We start from the raw sequence: 22,807 nt of genomic DNA on the forward strand, positions 1-22,807 counted from the left end.
GGTTAAAAAGAGAGTGGAGAATTGAGGGGAAGGGCCCCTGGTCCCTCCGGTAAGTTTCTAGTGGTCCGTGGGTGCACACAGGTTTGACGAACGTGTGCACCACTGCCTCTAGCTTGGATTAAATTGACGCCAAGCACGTACACTTTATAACCCCAATGAAAATGGCCTCTTGCGTGCACCCATCGGCACAATATTTTTCTTTTATTATTATTTATTGGAACTGTCAAAATTGTTTATTTTTCACTGCGGAATACATTTTTTTTTTCATCTCTCGTTTAGGAAGGGCTTGGGATTTTTATTTTATTATAAATATAAATGTTTTCATCTGTCGAGGCACATGAAAAGTTTTTAGTTACTTGGTACTTTTGATTTGTAATTTAATGAGGTTGAACTCAATTTGAATTAAACATATTCCGCTGTCTTTTAAACAAAATTAAATTGTCAAATTGCGTTTTATCATTATTTGATTACTCATCATGTTTTATGAGCGTGTAATAGGTTCCCTGTATTTTTTGTAAAGTTTACATTAAATATTGTCGGGCATTAAATGATAAAATGTCAACATGGTATTTTTTTCGTCGATCCAAATGATAATTTTTCAAAAAACTAAACAAAACCATAAAGTTTATTCATAATTGGATTTCCAGGAGATTCAGAATTCAAGAAAATAATAATTGCAATAATAATAATAATAAAATAATAAAAGGATGAATATAAAGGATGTTAAGGCCAAAATTTTCTATGATCTAATTAGAGGGGAAAAATTCCCCAAATTGGCACCTTTTGCTCCCGCAGATGTGCCGGGGATGCGTTGACCTTGGGGTAATAGTAATGACTGCACGTGTAAATGAAGTATGGGATTGCATGAGATTTCCAATTGGAAGAGCAATTTCATGAGCTGCCCGTGTGGAATACTTATGCCTAGAATATATATCAATTATCTGCACATGTATATATAAAAATGGACACTACCAGAAATTCAAATGAATGAGTAAACGAATTGAATCGAAAATTCTGTGTAAATTTTGAGTCCAAGGTTGTTAAAAAAATTTAATTATTTTAATTTTTCTTTTCGAAATTGGAGTTATTTTGTAAGAGTGATTTTTCCAGGGGTTTTGTGTCGGTAAAATCGATCGGTCAATGAAGAATAGATATTACTGGAGATTTTGTCGTTGAATGTTGTGTTATCTTGTGAGAGTGTATGAATGGTATGTGCCTAGAAGTGAAACAGTACGAGAGGAGCCCCAGGTGAACGGTTGACCCGGTTCGACCTGTAGTGGGTATGGCCTAGCCTCTCCTTTTGGAATCGCTTCTTCCGCGTTGGAAAACAGGGTATGAAATACCTGAATTCTTTCGCTTTTCATTGGTATTTTCACTAGGTGAACACCAGGGCAGATATTTTTTGGATTCTCCAGGTCAGGAACTGGAGGGGACCCATGATGCCCAATCATGATAATTACTTCATCGGTGGATTAGAGAAACAATAGCAATCTGGCAGATCCACGCGAAATATTATTATCATTTGTCGGGCTTTAGATAAATAATCAGTTGTTCATCAGGGAGGAGTATAAATGAGAATTTTATTTGCAATTCAATTTGATTGGTTTTTGTAAGCATTTGATGGAGAAATGAGTGAATAATTTGGGGGAATATATTCTTGAATTATTACATAATTAAAAATTCATCTCATATTGATGGAATTAAATATGAATATTTGAGGTTCAAATTGAATCATCCTAATGAACTCTCTATTAAATCAGAAATCCCCTGATTTACCATGAATTAAATTAAATTGCACTTCCTAAGACCTCGTCGTTCAACTCTTCATGAACTTTAAAAAAAGTTCTTCTGAAACTCCTGGAAAATTCCAAATGAAAAATGAAAAAACTTATCCTAATATCTATATCTTTAAAAACATCATTCCCCCAAAGTTTTGTTAAACACTGATTTATCTCAAAAACCAGTGATTCCACGGAAAAATGTCAAAAGTGCTTTTCCACAGATAATTTAATCAGCTACAAAAAACTCTTCTACTGTTTCCACGTTGAGTCGATACTTCTCATGATAATCGGATAATCGATAAAAATGGTAATTTGGAGAACTCAAGCACTTCATTACTGATTTTATCGCAGTGAGAAATAATTAATTTTTTTATCGACAGCCAACGCGATAGGGTAGTACATAGAAGACTTATGTACAGGGTTATGTAAAAATTGACTCATGAGTTTTTTTTTTGTTATTTTATATGTTTGGAGGAAGGGTTGTTGTCTGATGAGGCGTTAGAGAATTGATTCCAGTGGGAAGCATTATGGGGAATCGATGGATTTATTAACAGATTGGGATAGAGTAATTTGTTATGGGGTTTGAATGGTTTTTGGAAGATTGTGGTGCCCTCGATGCAAAAAGCCCCAGGTGGTACCCATTGAAAAGGAAAGACAGCCGGCCAGCGAGTGCACGCGATAAAATTATTTCGTGGGTTCTTCTCCCCCTTTTCTGCATGTGTCGTTGCCCCCCGTTTTCAGGCTCTCCCCCAGGGTGTTCCCCATTTTTAGTTTTTTTTTTTTTCATTCCAATCGTACGTTTGGACGAGTCCCTCCAAAAAACTAGAGAAGACCTGAAAATTGTGATCTTTTCTGGGTAAATCGCCATCGCCATTTTAAACTGGTAATTAGTAATCTAAAATTAGGATTAATTAAACCAATTTCGTACTTTTTTTAGAATGATGATATACTATGTTTATGAGTGGCAACAGGAGACGAGGTGATTTTATTCTAGGCTCAGATTTTCGGAAATATCTCCGAAAATATGGGACACGGCGATATTTTTGTTTAAACCTTTTTTGTAGAGATAATCGAGAACTTGGGAAAAGGTTATTACGAAAATTTCAGTAACTCTTTTAGTTTGGGCGAAATTCTCGAAAAACTTTTAAGGTTTTAAAAATGAGGAGAAACTAGCAACAGTTGCTGAAAATCGGTGATTTTCATTGGAGAAAATGGTGGAAAATCATGGAAAATCATGGGAAATTGATGAAATGTTGATTAATCATTAACACGACTTTGCAACATGAATTCGTTATGGAAATCGTTGGTTTCATTCAAAATGGCAGTTGCGTGGTACTCGAATTGTTCATTTGAACAACTGTACTTCCTTTGTCGTTGGATTTTTTGGGGATTAAGATTATCGGGGAGAACCACTCGTTGTTAGTGTGATCGTTAACCAAGTGGAAATCTGGGCCACCCGTGTCTGAGAACTAGTACATTGAGCTAGTGCGCAGGTGCACTAACACCTTTTCCACCACGTGCATCTCAACGATCATCGATTTGACAATCCTTTCACTTGATTAGAGAATACGTACACGTAAACTCATATTTATTATTCCAACAATCTATTTGACAGACTTTTCGTCAATTGCCTTACAGTCGAATTCCAAACAATCCGGAATTTTTCGGGATTTTCCACTGATTTTTATTCTAGGGAAAAATTCATCCGATTTTCCAACTAAATTCGGGATTCATGAGGATTTCACTATTTCTAGGATTCGACTCCTAACGTGTTTATCTTCGCCGAGAATTTCCACATCTTGTGGATTTTACCGGATCCCATTATTTTTTCTCTACGAAATTCAATAAAAAATTGAAAATTCTCTGCATTAATAAAATGAATAAATAAATAATAAATCATAATAATTGAATAAATTGCATTGTCAATTTTCTCTGACAAAATTCTTGGAAACAGAAATTATTCAATTCATCCAAAAGATCTCAATCCAAAAAAATTTAAATCGAATGTAATTTCAAAAAATCTTCTGTTATACCGAGTAACAATTTTTTTTTAATAAAAAAATCGATCCCTCAAAACCCATTCCCAACGGAAATTCTATGAATACCTGAATTGATTGGTGTAATGAAATTATGGGTTTCCTAGTGTCATCCCATTAATAGTAATTCAATAGACAATAATTTCCCCATCGTTATAAAAATTTGACTATTAACGCGGGAGGCTCGCCCACCCATTCAAATTATCGATTTTCCTAGTGCTGATAGTGTGTTGATACACTATTCATGAATGAATACCTATATGATACCTCTGAGTGATGAGCAATTGATGTTTAACAGAATTTCTCAGCATCTGATAATCCGTTATCTTACGCGATAAATGATTCTCGGTTTTTTTTTCCACCCTGGATATATGCATTCTGTCGATAAGTCTTTTTTTTATCGATTTTGTTTTGTAATTCTTCTCTTTTCTCTGTTTCAGGTATAATGGAGTCATGGAGCGGTCATTTACTATGAGTTAAAGCCCTGTGATTTATTGTAAGTGCCCAAAATTATATTTATTACAAAGTAATATTTCCCGAATTATCGCTTAACGATAACTCTGCTGAAAAAAGTCCAATAATTTTTTGAACAATATAAAATTTATCCTAAAGAACTAAATAGTCAACTAATAAGTTAAATTATTATCATTATTACAAATCTGTGACGTTCAATTGCCAAAATATAATAGAAAAAGTTCTTGTAAATCACCAAACAATTAAACAAAATTTCCTTAATCACCGCTCTGTACCGAGAGCTATCGATTTGACGGGAAATCGTTAAGAGACTTTTTTCTAGCTGATTAAATTTCCAAGAAGAAAACTCTTTTGATAATTTCTCCTAAAATGCGTGATTTTCCAATAAATCTTCATCGAAGAAGACATTGACAAGCCCGAAAATTGAATTCTCTCCTTTGCCTAATGAATTTTGCTTCAGTTCAAACTCAGAGACAATTTTATTTTCATATATGGTCATAGGTGAGTGCAATCGGTTGTCCAAGAGGGATTTATGAAAATGGATAATAGAAAGAGAAATTACACGTCTGACAATTATCTCTGGAATACTCTAATAAAGTGAAATACATTGATGCGGGTTAGACAAACCCCAGCTACAGCTAGAATATTGTAAGGGGGGTAGAGGATGGTTTTGCTCTGCTGGCTCTGTATTGATTGCTGCTGGTGGCTTACCTCCACTTCCCTCCACCTCCAGAGGTTCCTCTCCTCTCACCAATGTACCTCCACATCGTCCAACTTCCCGAGGCATTGGTCCTGCATCCAGTCGCCATTCCCACTTGACATCACATCGATCCTCTAAATTTTCCCATTACACTGTTAGAAATGTCATCTGAACATTCAGTTATTTTAATTCTCATTCAATCTCTCTGCAACCATTTACTGCCCAAACTTCCTTTAAGATTATCTTTTGATTTTCTATTTCAATTTTAATTCACATTTTTAAACTAAATCCTCAAGTCGAATTGTTTATTGATCAGAGAAGTTATTGTCTGAATTTCTATGTCCCAGTAATTGAATGATTGATTGATTAAGGAGAAGGAGTTTTTAAGTCCATGTAAATTCTGACAGTTCAGAATCAAATGCTTCCAAGTATGTGAATGTATTACAACGTTTTATCATTTTTGTGGAAAACTTACTGAGGGATTGACTTGAAAAAATATAGCGTTCTTCTGCGTCATCTCGAAATTTTCAAAAAGAATCGCAGAATTGTAGAGAAAATACGAAACATCATGAGCCATTAAATAATGACAGAACGCAAAAACGTTATATTTTTCCCCATCAACCCTATCGATAATTTATCAAAAATTGAAAAAGCTTCAATTTTGGCAACATATGAGTGTGAAGCATCCTTAAATGTATTTTTAGGAGAATTATTATAATCAACTGAAAAAAAAATGGAATCAAAGATTTTCATCATAATTCACAGAACAAAAAATCAACTCGTAATTTCCCAAAAATGTTGAATTACTGCCAGATTTTATCAGTGGAAAGTTGAAAAAAAAAAACACTTTTAAACCCTTGAAAAGCGTTGAAAATCGATCGAACAATGTGAAATGAAAAAATTCTATATAAACGCGCCTTAATGTCACCAATATTTATATTAATCAGCTGGTTGTCAAGGGAAAGTGTCAGTCAGCTGATTGTCAGAGTGGGTGAATCCCATTGGCATTTATTAACACTGATGTGCTTGGCTACGATAGTTTTTTCAATTAATCAAGTATCCTGGTTGTATCTATTGGCAGGAGACTGGCATGGAGAAGGAGAACTCCGCGTCGGGCGGAGGTGGAGGTGGAGATACAACAGCAACAACGGCAACACCGGGCTCGGTAGCCACCTCCGTTTCTGATAAATTACAAGCGGATCAGGCTAACCCGCTCCTCGATCCCAGTGCACTATTCGGTGGTGAGTATTTCTTCCATTTTACCTCACCTTCACCCATTTTATTCAACTCCATTCAATTAATTCCCACCATTACTCCCAACGAGCAACAACACCCAATTAACTGATTCACAATAAATATCTCTGAATCCACCAAAATAACCTAAATTTTCATGATAACCATTTTTCAAGCTCTACTTTCACTCAACAAAATAACCTCTGACAAATATTTCGCCATCTCTCATAGATTCTGAGATATTCCCCCAAAACCAAGTAACAAATCCACTCTTTCTGGAGTAGCTATTCCATATCACATTTATCTGCTCATTTTCTCTGAATCTATCGAACCTAGCGAAATTTTTATTGATACCATATTTGTAGAGCTCATTGGACTCTACAAAAGAAATTCTGATGAAAATAGCGGTATCTCTCTTGGATTCCGAGATATTCCCGAAAAACTTGACTGCACTTGGTATATTGTACTTCCTTCTCTCTTGAATTTATTCAATTGATGATAAATTCGTCTGATTGATATCTTCTTATATCTCAATTGCTGTTGTTGGTAAGATCGTTGGGAAATTGATGGGAGAGTGATCTCGGGGATCTAATTATCTCGACAATAGTGAATCTGGCTCTGGATGGTACGTTATACCACACGTAAAAGCTAGTTCTGTATATTTATTGATTACCACCTCAGTTGGCCTGGCCCGGCTGCGGCACAGTCGTCGTTTTGCACCCCCTTTCCTCCCTTCCAGTACCACTGGGTTCCGTTTTAACCCCCCCATCGTCCAACTCTCTTCGCATCATTCTCCAACCTAGACGCTACACTGCACAGCATCCCAAATGCCGACATTGTGTCTCCAACGCCCATTCCCTCGGAAAACATCAATATTCTCGATATTTCTCCCGATATATTTGGAAAAAAAAAAATAATCCAACCAATCGCCCCTTCGTGGACCCCCAGGCACCCCCTCCATACCTCATCCATCATTATCAATGCTAATGCTTTGATTGAGCTTTAAGAATCAGGGAATGAAAAATTGAATTATTCAAAAATTCAATGTATTCAATTTTGGAATTTCATTTTTAATTCAATCTAGGGGAGGGCAGGGTAAAATGGATCTTCCCTTTTTTTCTTTATAATTTCCAAGTTTTTTCCTCATTTTTTTTATAAAGATGTCGGGTGGAGCAATTGATAGGACGATGCGTATTTAAATATTATAAATATAATTCTGTAGACTAAATTGAATTGATAAATACTTAAACAATGATATTTGCAGGAAGCAGAGATTAATGGTTGTTTATAGTCTCTCAATTTGGGAGCATTGGAAAAAAAAATGGTGAGAGGGAGGAAAGTCCATTTTGCCCACCTTACCCCTAAAATTTTCATTTTATCGAGGCCATTTAAGCAGTAAAAACTCTTGAGCAACGAGTTTCTGCTCGGAAGGTGCATTTTACCCTCTCCCCTATTGAGAAATTGCATAAAAATTGAATACTTCTTGGGTATTTCATTTTCTCTTTCATGAGTTGTTCTAATTAATCTTCGCAAAATCGAGAAATAAAAAATGGAAAGAGGGAAATGATATTTATAAAATAGGAATAGGTTCTGGGCTCAAGTTGATTAATAATGATTATTATTATTCATAACTATTAATGTCGATAATGGTTCGAGTGAAGTTAATGGTTTAATGGATTTAAATTTATTAGTAAATTTTTTGATTGACACTTTTTAATAAACGTTTGAATGGAGAATATAGAGCATCAATTTTTAGAATCGATATTAACTTCATTATTAGAACGATAATTCAAGCGAAAACTGTTAAAAAGTAATTTTCACGAGTGAGATTGGATTTTATTGAGGGGAAAATGCGTCGTAAAGTTTCAACCACCAGGGAAAAATTACTACCCAATTAACAATTTATTCATTCAAATTTCTCGGCATTCTATCTAACAACAAAGTCCATAAAAATGAGAAATATCCATGGATTTCTAAAATACGTTTTGCAAAAACTCAACAGAAGTTTCAGTTTTCATGAATTTACTAATTGAATTCTCCATCCATTAAATTCATCGATAAAATTTCCTGAAACTCCAGGGAAACTTTTCATTGAAAATCTCGTAGATGATTCCCTCCTTCCAACAGCAATAAAATTATTAAACAATTGGAACAATGCACTTGTGGGGATGAAGAATTTGCGTACTCTTATTTCGTTATCGGAGTCCGTGAGCTCCTCCCATCTCTCCCAGAAATGAAAAAGGCACTCTCTCTGTGTCTGTGTGTGGACAGAGATAAAAAGAGAAAAAGAGAGAAACAAAAATGGTAAAAAAGTGGAGATGAGGGTGAGATGTCCGGACTGGGCACATAGTATGGATTTTGGGGGATGAGGGCCTCCGGAAACGACGCGACAGCCGTGGAATAGAACCGAGATATAGAAAACGAAGAGGAGGTGGAAGAGAGCGAACCAATTGCAATTACGGAATTGCACTAACGAGAACGTCCTTTCCATCGAACGAGCCTTTCTTTTGCTTGTCTGGATTATTTCTGTGTCAAAGATCTGTCGAGGGTACTTGAGGGACTATTCGAGGTGATCTGCGATTATCGAATTTAACCGATTGCTATTAATCTATCTCCTTCTATTTTCATTCGATTCTTCCACAATTCCCTTTAAACTCAAAAAAAAACTAAATAGTGCAACTCATATCAGCAGTGAGACAAATTTCAGTTCCCAATTTTCATAAATATCGATCTGTCCCAAAAACTATTGATTCTAGAAGAAAATAATGAGAGAACTTTTTTATCGTAAATTTAATCAGTCACAAAAAAGTCCTCTCATGTTTCCACCTCAAATCAATAGATTTATGGTAAATGAGTCGTTTTTGCTCGTAGCTTTTGTTGATTAAGATCTAGAAATGAGAAGCAAAATATTAAAATTACCGGTTCTGTTTGATTCCCACAAAACACACGAGCTCTACCCAGCGAACTTATTCCCAATATTGATTATGCACGCATTTCCCCCCCTGAAAATTACATGGGTGGAAGGAAATTCCTCGCATTATACTGTACCGCCATTCGTACATACATCCCAGAACCATCAACACATGAGGTGGGTCGTGTGGATCGCATGTGCAAGACCCTCGTCCATGTACATCAAGAAGAGAACATGCCCTGGACAGCCCCTCGTCTATATTCTTCCACCCTAGTTGATCATATTCCCATGAAAAATTCCACTTGAAATTAAACCATCAACCGACGAATTAGAATTGAGCGTTCAGTTGACGTTCAAATTACATTGTGATTGAATTTAATTACAAATTATTTTAAAAATAAAGAAATTTGTGGAGAAAATTTCTCAGATCATCCTTGACTCTCAAGTGTGATAGCCTTGGCCAAGGCCATACCCATGTGTCAACATTAAATAGCACAATAATTAACAACGATTATTATTTTGCAGCTTATTGGCCACGTGGAGACAGTGCAGCATCGTCACTGTTTGGGGGCATGCCAGGTGGTTATGGACTTGGTGCTCATCATCTTCCGTCGGCCTACGCCATGCTAGGACGTGGTGGTGCAGCACCTGGTTTTGGTGGTCATACACCAGCATCTGCTCCACCACCACCACCGCCACCGTACTCTCATGCAAGTCTTGGAACCCTCAGTGTTGCTGCCAGTCAAGCAGCCAGTTTAGGTACATTAATAGATAACTTATTGATTTAACCGAAATAATATAGTTGGAGGAGCATTTGCTAGAAATTCCACATCACTCAATGATTCATTCTCTAAAAATACCTGAATCGGGAAATTATTGAACCTGGGGTATTTTATAGGTATTAATTCAGCAAGTGCAGCATGGTGGACAATGGCATCACATTTAGCAGCACAGGATTACCTGGCAAGGTTGCAGGGTGCTGCTGGTCTACCTGGTTTTCCCCCAGGTGCTGAAAGCCTCCTACCACCATATCCAGCATCATTGCTGAACCCACCGTCCCTGTCGTCCTCACACAAGTCCAGTAAGTGTAAGTGTACCCAATAATTTCACACTACTCCAAACAATCAAGAATGTTTGTCTTTTCAATTATTTTTAATAATATAATTCATTAACTTTTACAAGAACATCCTTGAAGGTGTCCTACACCCATATATAGCCAAAATTGATTTTTATTGTCATTTTTCTGGCCAACTTACTATGGGATTGAGTGAAAAAATGTAATGATTTGCGTTTTGTCATTATTCAATGACTCACAAAGTTTTTAAAAAAATCACAAAACTCCGTGAGCTATTAAATAATGGCCAAAGGCAAAAACTTTAGTTTTTATCACATCAATGCCATCGATAATTTGTCAAAAAAATTTAAAGAACGTGAATTTTGGATATACGTGGGTGTGGAGCATCCTTAACGACTCCACCTGATCACTCAATAAAACCATTGACCTGATCATTACAGCTAAGTCAAGTAAAAGTCATAAACCAACAGCGACCAGCAGCAGCAGCAGTACTACGAATAACAATAATTCCACAACACCGAGTACTCATACAAGTAGTTTGTCTGTAAGTCAAGCATCTGTAACAACGAGTCATCACACAACACCGACAACCAGTTGCAATACCACTACCACTCAGGCGAATGTCGTTAGGTAATCACTGAAGATTAATATATCATTATCACCTGAATATTGTTATTACAAGGAATATTACAATGATGTCATTAAAATTATACTGTCTCTTTCACGGTATTTAGTAGTCCTCCAGCGAAGGAAGGAAGGTGATTAATGTTCAAGTACTTTTTATTCTTTCGAGGATGTTTTATATCGAGCGATCAATATTATATCGTTTATTCATTATTATTTTATTATTTATCCATTAGAATTTTATCGATTTCATCAATTTTCGTCTGAGCATATCAAAATTCTTGAATCTTCATCGGGGAAATAAAGATAATTCATTACGACGAAAAACAATTAATAATTATTAATATAATTATTATAATAATTATAATAATTATTAATTTATATCATTGTCATAATTGACAGTTGTCAATTATTTATATAAAAAAGTGGAAATTGTGAACAGAATTCCCAATTTTATAAATTAAATGTGGGTGTTGAGTACTTGGGTATTTTTAAACAAAATTTATTTCCATTATTTTTTATTTGGAATTCATCTAATGAATGAAACTGAACCAGTTCTGATTTTAGTGATCCAAGCAGCATCCTGGGGGGCGTGAGACTTCCACCGGACACAGAAATCATTAAGTACACATCGAGTATCGTCGGGCCAAAGGTTCCAGGTACGACGAATCGCGGTAGGAAAAAGACAATATCATTAGATTCACCGAGTGTAAGTGTTCATCCACCTTCAGTGCAGGCACTCAGTGCTCATCAGACTACCCCAACTACCTCATCCCTGGTTATGGAGCCGAGGAAATTCAATCGTACACCAGTGGTAAATATCAACCTGTTTTCCAGTTGTATTTATCGAGGAAAATCTAAAAATCTAAAAATCTAAGAAAGATAGAGACATTTTTGTCAAGACCCCTTTTGCAGAGGGTGATGAGAGCTACAAAAAAGATTCTCATGATAATTTTGTTTTATCTTCTGGGTTTACTCATATTCCTGAAATAAACTCTTAATTAGTCAACCTTTATTTTTTGAATTCTCCATTTAAATTGTAATTTTGATAATTTTTCAGAGTGAATCGAGCGAATACAGGGACTCCGTGGATCGCGTGGAAGTGATAAAACTACCGGCCCATTCAACCAACGGATCAGTATTAACGGCTCCTCCATTGTACACCATGAGTAACACAACAAGCCACTCCGAGGCTGACGCACCCCTGAATCTGTCATTGAAGCCAGCATCGACGAGCAGCAGTTCACCGATATCTGGCAGTCAACCTCTCAGTCAACTAAGTAATCTCAGTCAATCGTTGTTGGCATCCGATCGCACATGTGAGTCTTATCGAGAATAATTATCAATTTTAAAATCTACATGACCCATGGAATTGATAATGTCTGATTATTTTAATTCAGCCCGACGAAAACCAGGACCGAAGCCACGACGAGTACCCCAGAATTCAGTGACTGTTCCAGCATCACCAAGTCCCTCACTAGCTCAACTATTCACTGCTGCTGACTCACCACAGCGTCCAAGCAGTGGAAGTGAAGAGAGTGAAACAACACCGATACACCATAAAGACGGTAGACCGAGAAATCTCGGACGTGGTGTATCGAAACCCAAGAAGAATACAGTGGCATCATTATTAGCGCAGAGTCGTGCACTGGGGATCAAACCAACCCCAACACTTGATCCAAATGTACCATTGTCCCATCAAGTATCGTTACTTAGATCTAATATACTCGCTGCGCAGTTACATGCGTCAGCGACTGGTCAAATTGACGAGAAAAGTCACGTATGTCCATAATTTTTTATATTTTTTTCATATTATTATTCAACTTTTGCCTCTCCATTTAATTTCATATTTTTTTCACATTTTTATTCCACTTTTGCCTTTTTATTTGATTTCAATCATTATCATTTACCAGATCGCTTTTTGTCTGGCATTGGCAATGGCATTAAATTCATTTTTATCAATGAAGTTTCATTTTATACTTTCAGTATCAGAATTTGTTATTTGTAGTTACTTTGAAGTAATTTACATTTATTTTCATAATGTTTTTATCGTTTTGGTTGATTTTTTTTTTCATTAATGAATACAACGCTCTCCAATGTAGCGTTCGTTGCAGGAAAAAATGAAAAACAAACTGCTTGAGGTTTCCGGTGAGGAAAGTAACATGGACGTAACGAGTGAGAGTGGCAGTAACACGGATGTCGTCACTGATACTGATGATGATAATGCAGATGGTATACCCAGTGCTAAAAGACGAAAATTGAATCCCAGTGAGAAAGATCTCCAGGTGCCTCTGGAGAGGGGCTGGAAGAGGGAGACTGTTATCAAAGGGCTAGGAAAGACTGGGGTCATCAAGGGGGATGTCACGTACTACAGCCCCTGTGGCAAGACATTCAGAAATAATCAGGATTTGTTTAAGGTTCGTTCATTCGCAGTTGAATGAAGTACAAAAATTGTCATGAAATTATTTTCCTTCAGTTTCTGGAAATGCAAAATCCCGCGGACCTGACGTCTGCCAATTTCTCGTACTCGTCGAAACCTCTCGTTGGAGAATTCCTCCAGCCGACGATGGGTCTGGCTGAGGCGGAATTTGTGAGACTTGGCTCCCAGGAAGTGGCACGAAGACTGGAGGAACTCAGGGCTGCCGGAGGATTCAGAGATGTCAGACCAACCAGTCAATATGAGAGGGACAAATTGGCTTATGCCAAGAAACTCGCCAAGGAAGAGGCACAGAGACATAAAGAACAGGCTAGGTATGAATATTCAATCATTTATCTAAAATAATTCGATAATATTGTAGAACCCAAATAACGCAGCTTTCATAAATTTCACAAATAATTCTAATCTGATCACAAATATTGAAAAATGAGAGACAAACTCTAATCCTTGTTTCATCCCCAGATTGATAAAGGAACAGGAAAAGACTGAGAGACAAGAAGCTGTCAGACGAGAGCGAGAGATTCGAAATCAGCAGCTTTTGGAGGTGAGTCACTTCTACCTCTGAACGAAAACTAACTCCATCACTGTTTTTTATCTAAAATCTTGTTGTTTTTTCATTCACATAACAAATTCCAAGGTGACTGTCCCAGTCTGACTCCCACAGAAAATCTATAAAATAGTGCACTCAAAATTGCATCCAAAATCACCTGATTAAATTGAAAATTAAAAAAAAAAACACTGGGACCCTCACCCACACCTTTCCCCACCTCTCGATATTTATCAATTTGATAAATTCAAAAGAAATAAACCAAAGAGTATTTAACTTTCGTTCACCTGCCGTGCGTGTCGCATGTTTTCTGTGTGTGCAATATTTACACATCTATTCCATAAATATACCACAACATTATCATAAATCGATGTAAAATATAATCGAATAACAAACGTCAAAGGCTGACGAGTGGTAATGCTGTCTGAAGTTTGTCCTGAACTTACAAATAATCACCGTTAATCCAAGGACACAGTGACACAAATCAAAAGGCGCTAGCAATAGTGACAGGAGAGCCCAGCATGTATTTTCGTATTATGTTTCCCCGTTATTATCAAATCCCCTCTTTAAAATTACCCAAAACCCCCCCTCGAAAAAGTCTCAGAACAGACCACGTGTGCTGCAACAATCGCTTGAATTTTTATTTTCCCTACCTCAGAAAATATAGCGAAGAATCCCTAGGACACTTTTTTTTACTATTTTCAATTAATAATTCACACAACACACCATAATACACCCCCGACACAATGCAACAAAATTAATTATACAACCGACGAGTGGACGAACAGAAAAAAATGGAATTCTTCAAAATTCCCTGAAACAACTCATGATTTTTTCGAATTTATCAGGATTTTCTCTCGAGTCTTCTAAAAAAAATTGGTAATTAATCAAATTGATAACAAAATTAATTTAATAATTTAGAAGAATTCTTGAAAATTATTTAGAGATTCTCGTATTTTTTCTCATTTATTTTCAAAAAAACCAATTGAAGCGAATTATCCAGAAGAATTGAAAACAATGATTGACATTAAAAAATGAAACTGAAAATTTTCTGAATTGCATCCTCTCGAAGGCTATTTATCTGAATAAGCCACACACCCCTAATACACCCCCCGAGAACACGATCCAATAAAAAAAAAACTAGAACCGACGAGTCGACGAAGAAAAAAAAAGCGAAAATTGGTGCAGGGACGGAAGAGGCTTGCATTCACGATAAAACAGAAGATGAAGATCATTCAGGAGATCGAGAGAGGAAAAAGCAAGAGCGATGTGGCACGTGAATTGGGCCTTGCAAGCAGTACAGTGGCGACCATCTGGAAAAATCGTGTGAGCATTGCTGAGAGCTGGAGAAATCGTGATATGATGCAAACCGACAACGAGTTGGAGCTCATCGGGAAGAAGAGTATACTCACGAATAATCCACTTGTGCCACCAATTTCAATGTCAACCCCACCGATAACTACCTCTCCTTCGTCAGTAATCGCTCTGTCAAGTACACCTTCGTCAACGTGTAGCTCAATACCCTCGTCACCGTCACTCAATTCTCAGGCAACTGCCGACGCCCAGCAGCCACTGACACAAACGCAAAACCAGGAACTCCTGGAGGTAAGGATTTACCCCCCAAAAAACTTCCTGCTAAGCCAACGTTCCAACTGCATTAGCTTTCTAATGAAGTGGAATTATCAGGGACGTAGAGGAAAATTTCAAACAATTTACCCTCCCAAGACGACTTTCTTTTTTTTTTCACTGAAATTATTACTCCCCAGTGAATTCATTATTATTCCAAAAATCTTACGAACAATTCGGCACAATCCAAAAAATTTATATTTAGATATATTTTTTTATTTGGAGTCCTGAGGCAATTTGAAATTCTTTAGTATTTTATAATTAAGTCCAGGGCCTTTTCGGGTTCACTGTATGAATTGTTTTCAATTCATCATATTCTCAAAGAATTTGAAATAACTGAAAGTTCTTATTCAATAATTAACGTCCGACGCATTGACAGAGCCCCAGAACAAATTGATAGTAATTCGTACGTGGAACGCATTAAAAAAGGCAATAGGTGGATAAAATAATAAAGACCCCGAGGAGGCGATCTAGATATGAATTCTCCTGATCTATGAACCCTGCATTATCCCCTCCCCAGTCAGCTTGTCTAGCTAGTCAATAGTGGAATCAATAAACAAATAGCTTGATTTATGATTTAAATTTGATTTTGTTTGACGAGACGGTCGTGGTTTGCTGTAGACCAACACATTTGCACACACGACACTGAATATATCGAATGAATATATCGATTAATGGGGCTGTCGAAGTATCAGATAATACCGTAAAACATCGAAATCAATCGTCTTATTTTCCATGATTGGTAGTTATCATTGGGATTCGATAATTGAGAAGAGAAAAAAAAAACAATCTTGCGCAGTATGAGAATTATACTTTCCTTTGCCTTAGCTTCTCCTGTCACTATGTATAACAGCTAGCTAAATATATGAATATAATCAAATAATTTATCGATTGATTAATCAATTAATTTTAATTACGCATGGCTCGAGTATTTCAGAGGAAATCAGGCGATTTTTATTATTTTCGTTTATTTGTCTGATGTATACACTATTTTCACGTATTCTGGTTATTCTGTCGTCTCTTGATCTATCTGCTGTTTTATGGATATCTTTTTCATTATTCTGTGTATTATGTTACTGTGTTCGTTGTACAGGGAATTTCGCGGAACTTTTTTTTTAATCATATTTTCGGTGGGTCATTATCTGCTTGAATCTTGCTCGCATGTTTTACAGCTGAATCCATTTCTTGTCGCTGCACAAAGAAATTATTTCAGAAGCGAAGTAGTGAGGTATGATTTTTCATATATCGATTGATCTCAATGATATATTTTTTGGAGATTGTATGGAAATTATTTTTTGACCGAATTTAATCAACAGAAGTTATTCAATCTTTCGATTGCTCTCGCGATAAATCGAGGGTAAGAGAAAACACTTCGCTTCTGATTTATTTCTATCAGATAAATATTACTTCATTCAAAGGAACACTCTCATTTAGAACTAGAAATCTCCCGCAATTCTCTTGGAAATGATATTCACAAGATCTAATTAAATCATTCAACAACGAAAAAGTAGAGGGTAACGGTAGATTTAGTAATTGGTCAGTTTTTCAGAAATATCTCTGAATCCGATAAAGATAGAATTTTTTTTGTTAATATCTCAGTTGTAGGTTTTATTCAGCTCTACAAAAGGAGTGGATGAAAATTCAGCTATCTCTCTTAGATTCAGAGATATCCCTCGAAATCTCGACTGAAAATAAATCAACCTGTAAACTTTCATTTCTCTGCTACTGAATTTTGTTGAATTCAACTTCTCTAGTCCCTGCCCCTTCTCCATTCTTTCATTTCATTTTTTCAATTAAATATGGAAGATTTATTTTATCAATAGCATGATTATGGATTTTTAATCGAGGAAAATTAAATTCTACAGCGAAATGGTGAAACGAGATAATAGTAGTTTTACATTTTCATTGGATATCGTTTTATTGGGAAAATTATTGATTTTAGTGAAAAATACCAGAAGACTTTTTTGTTGGAAATTTAATCAGCTATAAAAAAGTTACTCAGTGTTTTCCCCTGGAATCCATTGTTTCCGAGATAAATCGGTAAATACGAGAATCAAATTGTCCCAACTTGCCATTTTGCAGTTTAATTATGAAATTTAATAATTTGTTTATATAATTATGTGTTCGTGACACTCAAATTCAATTCTTATATTCGTAATAACCACAACACTGCACATCCAGCAATTTCATAGTATTTTGAGACCGTATTTACAAATGAAGTGATTTTTATTTGATTCTCATTCTACGTGCTGAATAGTTATTCACATGATACACATGATTTATCATTATTTTTCATCACCACGATCGTCTAATTCCTTCTGTTAATTTAGTAGAATCTTCTTTTAGTTGAAAATAATGGGTTTATTTTATTGTTTGAATATTTGTTCTTTGGAATTATGTGCAGGCGAGGAAAAAGAGACAGGAGGAAGTAGAGAAAATTCGAATGGAGGAGCAACAACGAAAACAACAGGTACACTAATTATTATTTATCATTAATATTTAATCTGCCTTTCATTTCTCTTTTATGGATGGTGAAAGAATTTTTTCCCTCTTCAATTCATATGATTACAATTTTAATTCGACAAATTATTAATTGACAAAAAAATGTGTGATTACAGGAGCGTGAATTGAAGAGACAGCAGGCAGTGATGCTGAAGGAACAGGTGAGTCATAATAAAATTAATTAACCTGATAAAAATTGTGATCATCGTAGATTGTAGAGTGTGTTGTAGTTAGCCGTGCATTTCATTGCTTTCCGTTTGAAATGAAATCATTGCAACCGTTGATTAAAAATATCCATCAGAGAATCTCGAATCTCCAAATTTCATAAAAATCACCGTAACATATCTGATAATTTCGCAATATTGTGTTATGACGGATAAATAATTCACTGAATTCAATTTTGTAAATGCGATTTTGTTGAATGTGAGGGTCGTTTGAGGTTTTTTTGAGCACTGGTGGACTGGATGGTGTGTTTTGTTGCTACAGATGTACATGCAGGAGCTCAGCAAGCAGCGCGAGATGCTCTACACCGTCGAGTTGGTATGTCTCATACCCAGAATATTGAAATAAACCAAACGATTTTATTTATTTATCGACAAAACACAAGATTAACAAGAGGAATATGCACTCGTACTAAAATACTTCCGAGCTCATTAACTAAAGCCAGATTAATCAATCGTTCATTACATGCCGACGTCATTTGTTGTTGTCATCGATAATTGTCATTTACCATTTATTTTATGCATTAAAAGAACAGCTTGGTACACCCCAAATGACAAATTTCAGCCCAAAATCGCGAAAAATATCGCAAACACTTCAATAACCACGGGCTAATCAAATTTACTAATTGGTACATCGATCTATCTCTGAAACTATCGATTCAATGTAGAAATGTCAAATGACTTTTTTGTAGCTTATTAAATTTCCGATAGAAAAGATCTTATAGTATTTCATTGTAGGATCAATTGTTTTCGAGATATATCGGAATTAAACACTAATTATTTCGATTTATCACTTTGGTGCTGATTTCGAATTCACCGAACAAATTCTCATCCTGACGTAACTCACATCAAGGATTTTTTCCTCTTATGCACGATACTCTTCTGATCTTATGCTCTACGCATCTAGTTATCTACTTTGTTTGCTAGTTTAGAGGTGTTGGTTTTCGTTACTCTAGAAATGATAACTCCTGTGGGGTAAATAGTGAAGGGTAGAGGGATGGATTTTTGATTGGACTTTGTTTTTCGTCTATTGTTCGTTCTAATGGCTTGCACCCCTCGACGCAGAGCTAATCATGATGACTTTTATCGAATCACCAGGAACGGGAGAGAAGGAGACAGCATATGGCGCTCATTCGAGCACTGGAGAATCGTCGACGAATGGAGGAACGAGAGAAAAAACGACTCGAGGCTAGAGCTGAGAGAATTGCAACCAAGGAGAAACGCGCAGAGCAGAGGAAACTCGAGATGGAGCTTGTGGAGCAGATTAGAAAGCCCGTGGAAGACATGGAACTCACAGGTTCGTTTATTCACCCTTTTGTCTGGATTTTTACTAAATATCTTTTACAATTTGACTTGTTATCCTTCACAACAGCAATCATTTATCATAATTTAACCCCTCGAATTCCAGATCACAAGGCTCTCCCCCAGGTGAAGCGTATTCCACGTCTCAAGCTCTCGGGTGAGGCATTTGCAGAGATTGTGATGGTCTTCGAATTTCTCCACAACTTTGGGGAGACCCTCGGCTTCGATATGGAGTCCTTGCCCAGCCTCAAGAGCCTGCAACTGGCTCTCCTCAACGACGAGGAAGCCGAGGAGGAGATGCTCTCAGTAATGACGCACCTCCTGGTGTGTGCAATTGAAGATCCAGGAATTCCCCAGCCAGCTCGTCACACCACAGGTCTTGGTCAATCGCTTCGCCAGGCTGACATCACTCATGCCAATATCAGCGAGGTATTGCGTATCTACCTCTACGCCAATGCCACCGGTGAGGTAAAAGCCCTGACTGGTGTCTGTCTTGAGCGTGAAAGAGACAAAAAATTCGCCGATCACCACCAGAATGGTGGTGACTATCCCTCCACACCATCCGGCAAAAATGCCCAGTTCTACGAGCACCTCCACAACAACGAAACCTGGAAGATGTCGGAGAGACTCCGTGATAAACCCTTCCTGGCCCTCAATCCAACGCACAAAGCTCAAATGCTAGGATTTCTGTGCAATGAATTGCTCCAGAATAAAGCTGTGATACGCCAGATCGAGGGTAGTCTGGAGACAGTAGCTCAACTGAAGAAAGAGCGTTTTGTTCTGGATACGAAAATACGAAAATTACGACAGCTTCACAGTAGAAAAGTCAGGATGGAGGCAGTGGGTGTTATCATCAACAAGACTGGTGATACGATAACAATTGAGAAGAAAGAGGCTGACGATGAGACAAACAATTCAAGTACTAATAATCCAACGATGGATACAACACCAACACCAGAGGAGATTCATCATGAGGACGAGGTGGAGGATATGTCGGAGAATGAGTCTGAGGGTACACAGCCTGAGGAGGAGGAGGACAAGAATCTGTCTGCTGAGGAGCTTGGTAAGAAGCTCGATAAATTACTAAAGCAGTCTGAGGAGCAGCTGCAGAAGCTCAATGGCTCGTCCAAGCAGCTGCGAGCTCATGTATTTGGACAGGACAGATACTGGAGGAGATACTGGGAGTTGCCTTGTGCTGGGGGAATTTTTGTCGAGGCAATGGAGAGCGCTGAGCCAGAGATTCTACAGCTGCAGGCTGAGCTCGATGAAAAGTGGCAGGGGAGAATCGAGGAGACGAAGGATAAAAATAGTTCTGGAATTATCAACAAGGAGGATGAGGAGGAGATAGAGGAGAAGGACAAGGAGAAGCCCAAGGAGGAGGCTGAAATCAACGAGAACATCAAAAAGGAAGTGAACGAGCTGAAGACGGAGGACAATGCGACGAGCGATGCCAAGACAAATGTCACATCCGAGGAGATCAAACAGGAGACTGAGATGGAGGTTGACATTAAGGAGAAGATCGAGGAGAAGAGTGATATATCGAATGGAGATAAGTGTAATCATCTTCATGGACTCCCCAATGGGAAGGATGTGAATGGTGGTGCTAACGAGGTGGATATGCCCTGGTTCTCAATTCTTCCTCGTGAGACGTGTGACACTTCAGGACCGAGTTCTAAACAGATATTTGGAATTGCTGAAAGTGCTGAGCTCAGGATACCAATATTTCCACCACCAGCTAGTCCTGGATACGAGAGATGCGACAGTCCAGCTCCCCTGATTCTCACCCAGGACGAGGCAGCACAGTTGGAGTACCTCAAGGTTCATGGGCTGCCACCTCCTGGCGAGGCTAAACCCGTTCCTGAGGATTTGAGGTATGGCTGGTGGAGGATTTCCGACGTTGACACATTTCAGGAGCTCCTGGAGCACCTCCATTCACGAGGTGTCAGGGAGAAGGAGCTCAAGAGAACAACGTGGGCCACGATGGAGTCATTTTTAGCTGTCACTGGAAGAATTCATGTTGATCCTGGTAATACAGCAGCCACTGATCTTGGGGCTGATGACGAGGAGGAGGAGGATGAGGAGGATGAGGTATCGAGGCCTGACAATCCCGCCGATTGGAGTGAAACTGTCGCTGTTAGGGTTGATGCACAGCTGCTCGAGCAGGTGGAGGCACTCGAGGATAAAGTGGCTAATGCCAGTATGCAGGTGAAGGGGTGGAAATTACCACCGAGGGCGGGCAGTGAGGAGGCTGATGAGATTGAAAAACTACACGAGATGGAGAAGGTGAATGCTGTGGAGCAGGCGAGGCAGAGGCTCTTGTCCCTAGAGGCGGCTATCGAGAGGAGATATCTCAAACCACCGTTGGGTGTTTGCACTGGTGATCCCAATTTGGCTGCACTAAAGGCTGAACAGGCTGCTGCTGCTAATGCAAGCTCCAATTCTTCTGATGGTGGATCTGCACCACCTCCACCCGAGGAGACAACACCACGTGGTCTCAATAATTGGAGGGAAGCAACTGCTCGTGCACACACCTCAGCCCAGCTGGCTATGGCCCTCTACATGCTCGAGGCAAGCATCGCCTGGGATAAGAGCATCATGAAGGCTGTGAGTACTTGTATTTTCTGTAATAATAATAAGCAGTTAGGAATTTATGTTTCCATTAATTAAAAATCAGTGGAACTTTCTCGATAATCCAGTCGTTATTTCTTTCTTAACTTCCATTTATAGTGAATGAATTTGGTATAATCGTAGCATTAAGAGGATTATCTATTTTTCATTGCAGAATTGCCAGTTTTGTCATAGTGGTGACAACGAAGACAAATTGCTCTTGTGTGATGGTTGCGATCGTGGATACCATACTTATTGCTTCCGTCCAAAAATGGAGAACATTCCTGATGGTGATTGGTAAGTGCAAACAATGCTATTTCAATTATTCCAATTTCATTGAATAAATTTCAATAATTCCATGAATACAGTAGCGAAGCTAGGATAAATGAATCTTTTTCGAGGCGAATTTCCCGCCGATAACTAGAAATCGAAGGAACATAGCGATTTTTTGGCGCAATCATTATTTACAGAAAAATATGAGAGCTAGAAAAACGATGTCTATGAAAATGTCGTCCGTCAAAATATCTTCCGTCAATTTCGAGATATTGTCAAAAGAACTAGCGTCGAAAAATAAATATAATAAATTCTTTGAAATTTCTTCAGTTTTCCTTCAATTTCAATTGCATTCACAAATTCAAAGTAACGAAGAAGAAAATAATTGAAATAAAATGAGCATTTAATTGTTCATGAAAATCATCGGGTGTGGAATAATTAACGATTTTGTCATTCAG

At 37.6% G+C, this 22,807-nt stretch overlaps 1 protein-coding gene across 9 annotated transcripts in view; it reads left to right on the top strand.

Annotated features, from left to right (window-relative positions):
- The window catches only part of tou (toutatis), a 45,019-nt gene that overhangs the window by 18,821 nt on the left and 3,391 nt on the right, over positions 1 to 22,807 (top strand). For 2 of the 9 annotated variants that reach the window (XM_011309915.1, XM_011309923.1), the window contains exons 3-21: positions 4,258 to 4,313; positions 6,073 to 6,232; positions 9,661 to 9,894; positions 10,034 to 10,222; positions 10,651 to 10,840; positions 10,945 to 10,968; positions 11,402 to 11,648; positions 11,895 to 12,153; positions 12,235 to 12,614; positions 12,937 to 13,251; positions 13,311 to 13,585; positions 13,734 to 13,815; positions 15,007 to 15,423; positions 17,849 to 17,914; positions 18,063 to 18,107; positions 18,433 to 18,486; positions 19,266 to 19,464; positions 19,576 to 22,073; positions 22,252 to 22,373. In XM_011309915.1, coding sequence (XP_011308217.1) covers positions 6,082 to 6,232; positions 9,661 to 9,894; positions 10,034 to 10,222; positions 10,651 to 10,840; positions 10,945 to 10,968; positions 11,402 to 11,648; positions 11,895 to 12,153; positions 12,235 to 12,614; positions 12,937 to 13,251; positions 13,311 to 13,585; positions 13,734 to 13,815; positions 15,007 to 15,423; positions 17,849 to 17,914; positions 18,063 to 18,107; positions 18,433 to 18,486; positions 19,266 to 19,464; positions 19,576 to 22,073; positions 22,252 to 22,373 — 5,747 coding nt within the window. In that variant the 5' untranslated portion in view covers positions 4,258 to 4,313; positions 6,073 to 6,081. Of the gene's footprint in view, positions 1 to 4,257; positions 4,314 to 6,072; positions 6,233 to 9,660; positions 9,895 to 10,033; positions 10,223 to 10,650; positions 10,841 to 10,944; positions 10,969 to 11,389; positions 11,649 to 11,894; positions 12,154 to 12,234; positions 12,615 to 12,936; positions 13,252 to 13,310; positions 13,586 to 13,733; positions 13,816 to 15,006; positions 15,424 to 17,848; positions 17,915 to 18,062; positions 18,108 to 18,432; positions 18,487 to 19,265; positions 19,465 to 19,575; positions 22,074 to 22,251; positions 22,374 to 22,807 lie in introns of all 9 variants that reach the window. The other 7 variants (XM_011309922.1, XM_011309918.1, XM_011309916.1 and 4 more) reach the window with 7 other exon arrangements.

This window comes from Fopius arisanus, unplaced genomic scaffold (genome assembly GCF_000806365.1).
Source record: "Fopius arisanus strain USDA-PBARC FA_bdor unplaced genomic scaffold, ASM80636v1 scaffold00071, whole genome shotgun sequence".
In the NCBI taxonomy this organism is placed as follows: Eukaryota; Metazoa; Arthropoda; class Insecta; order Hymenoptera; family Braconidae; genus Fopius; species Fopius arisanus.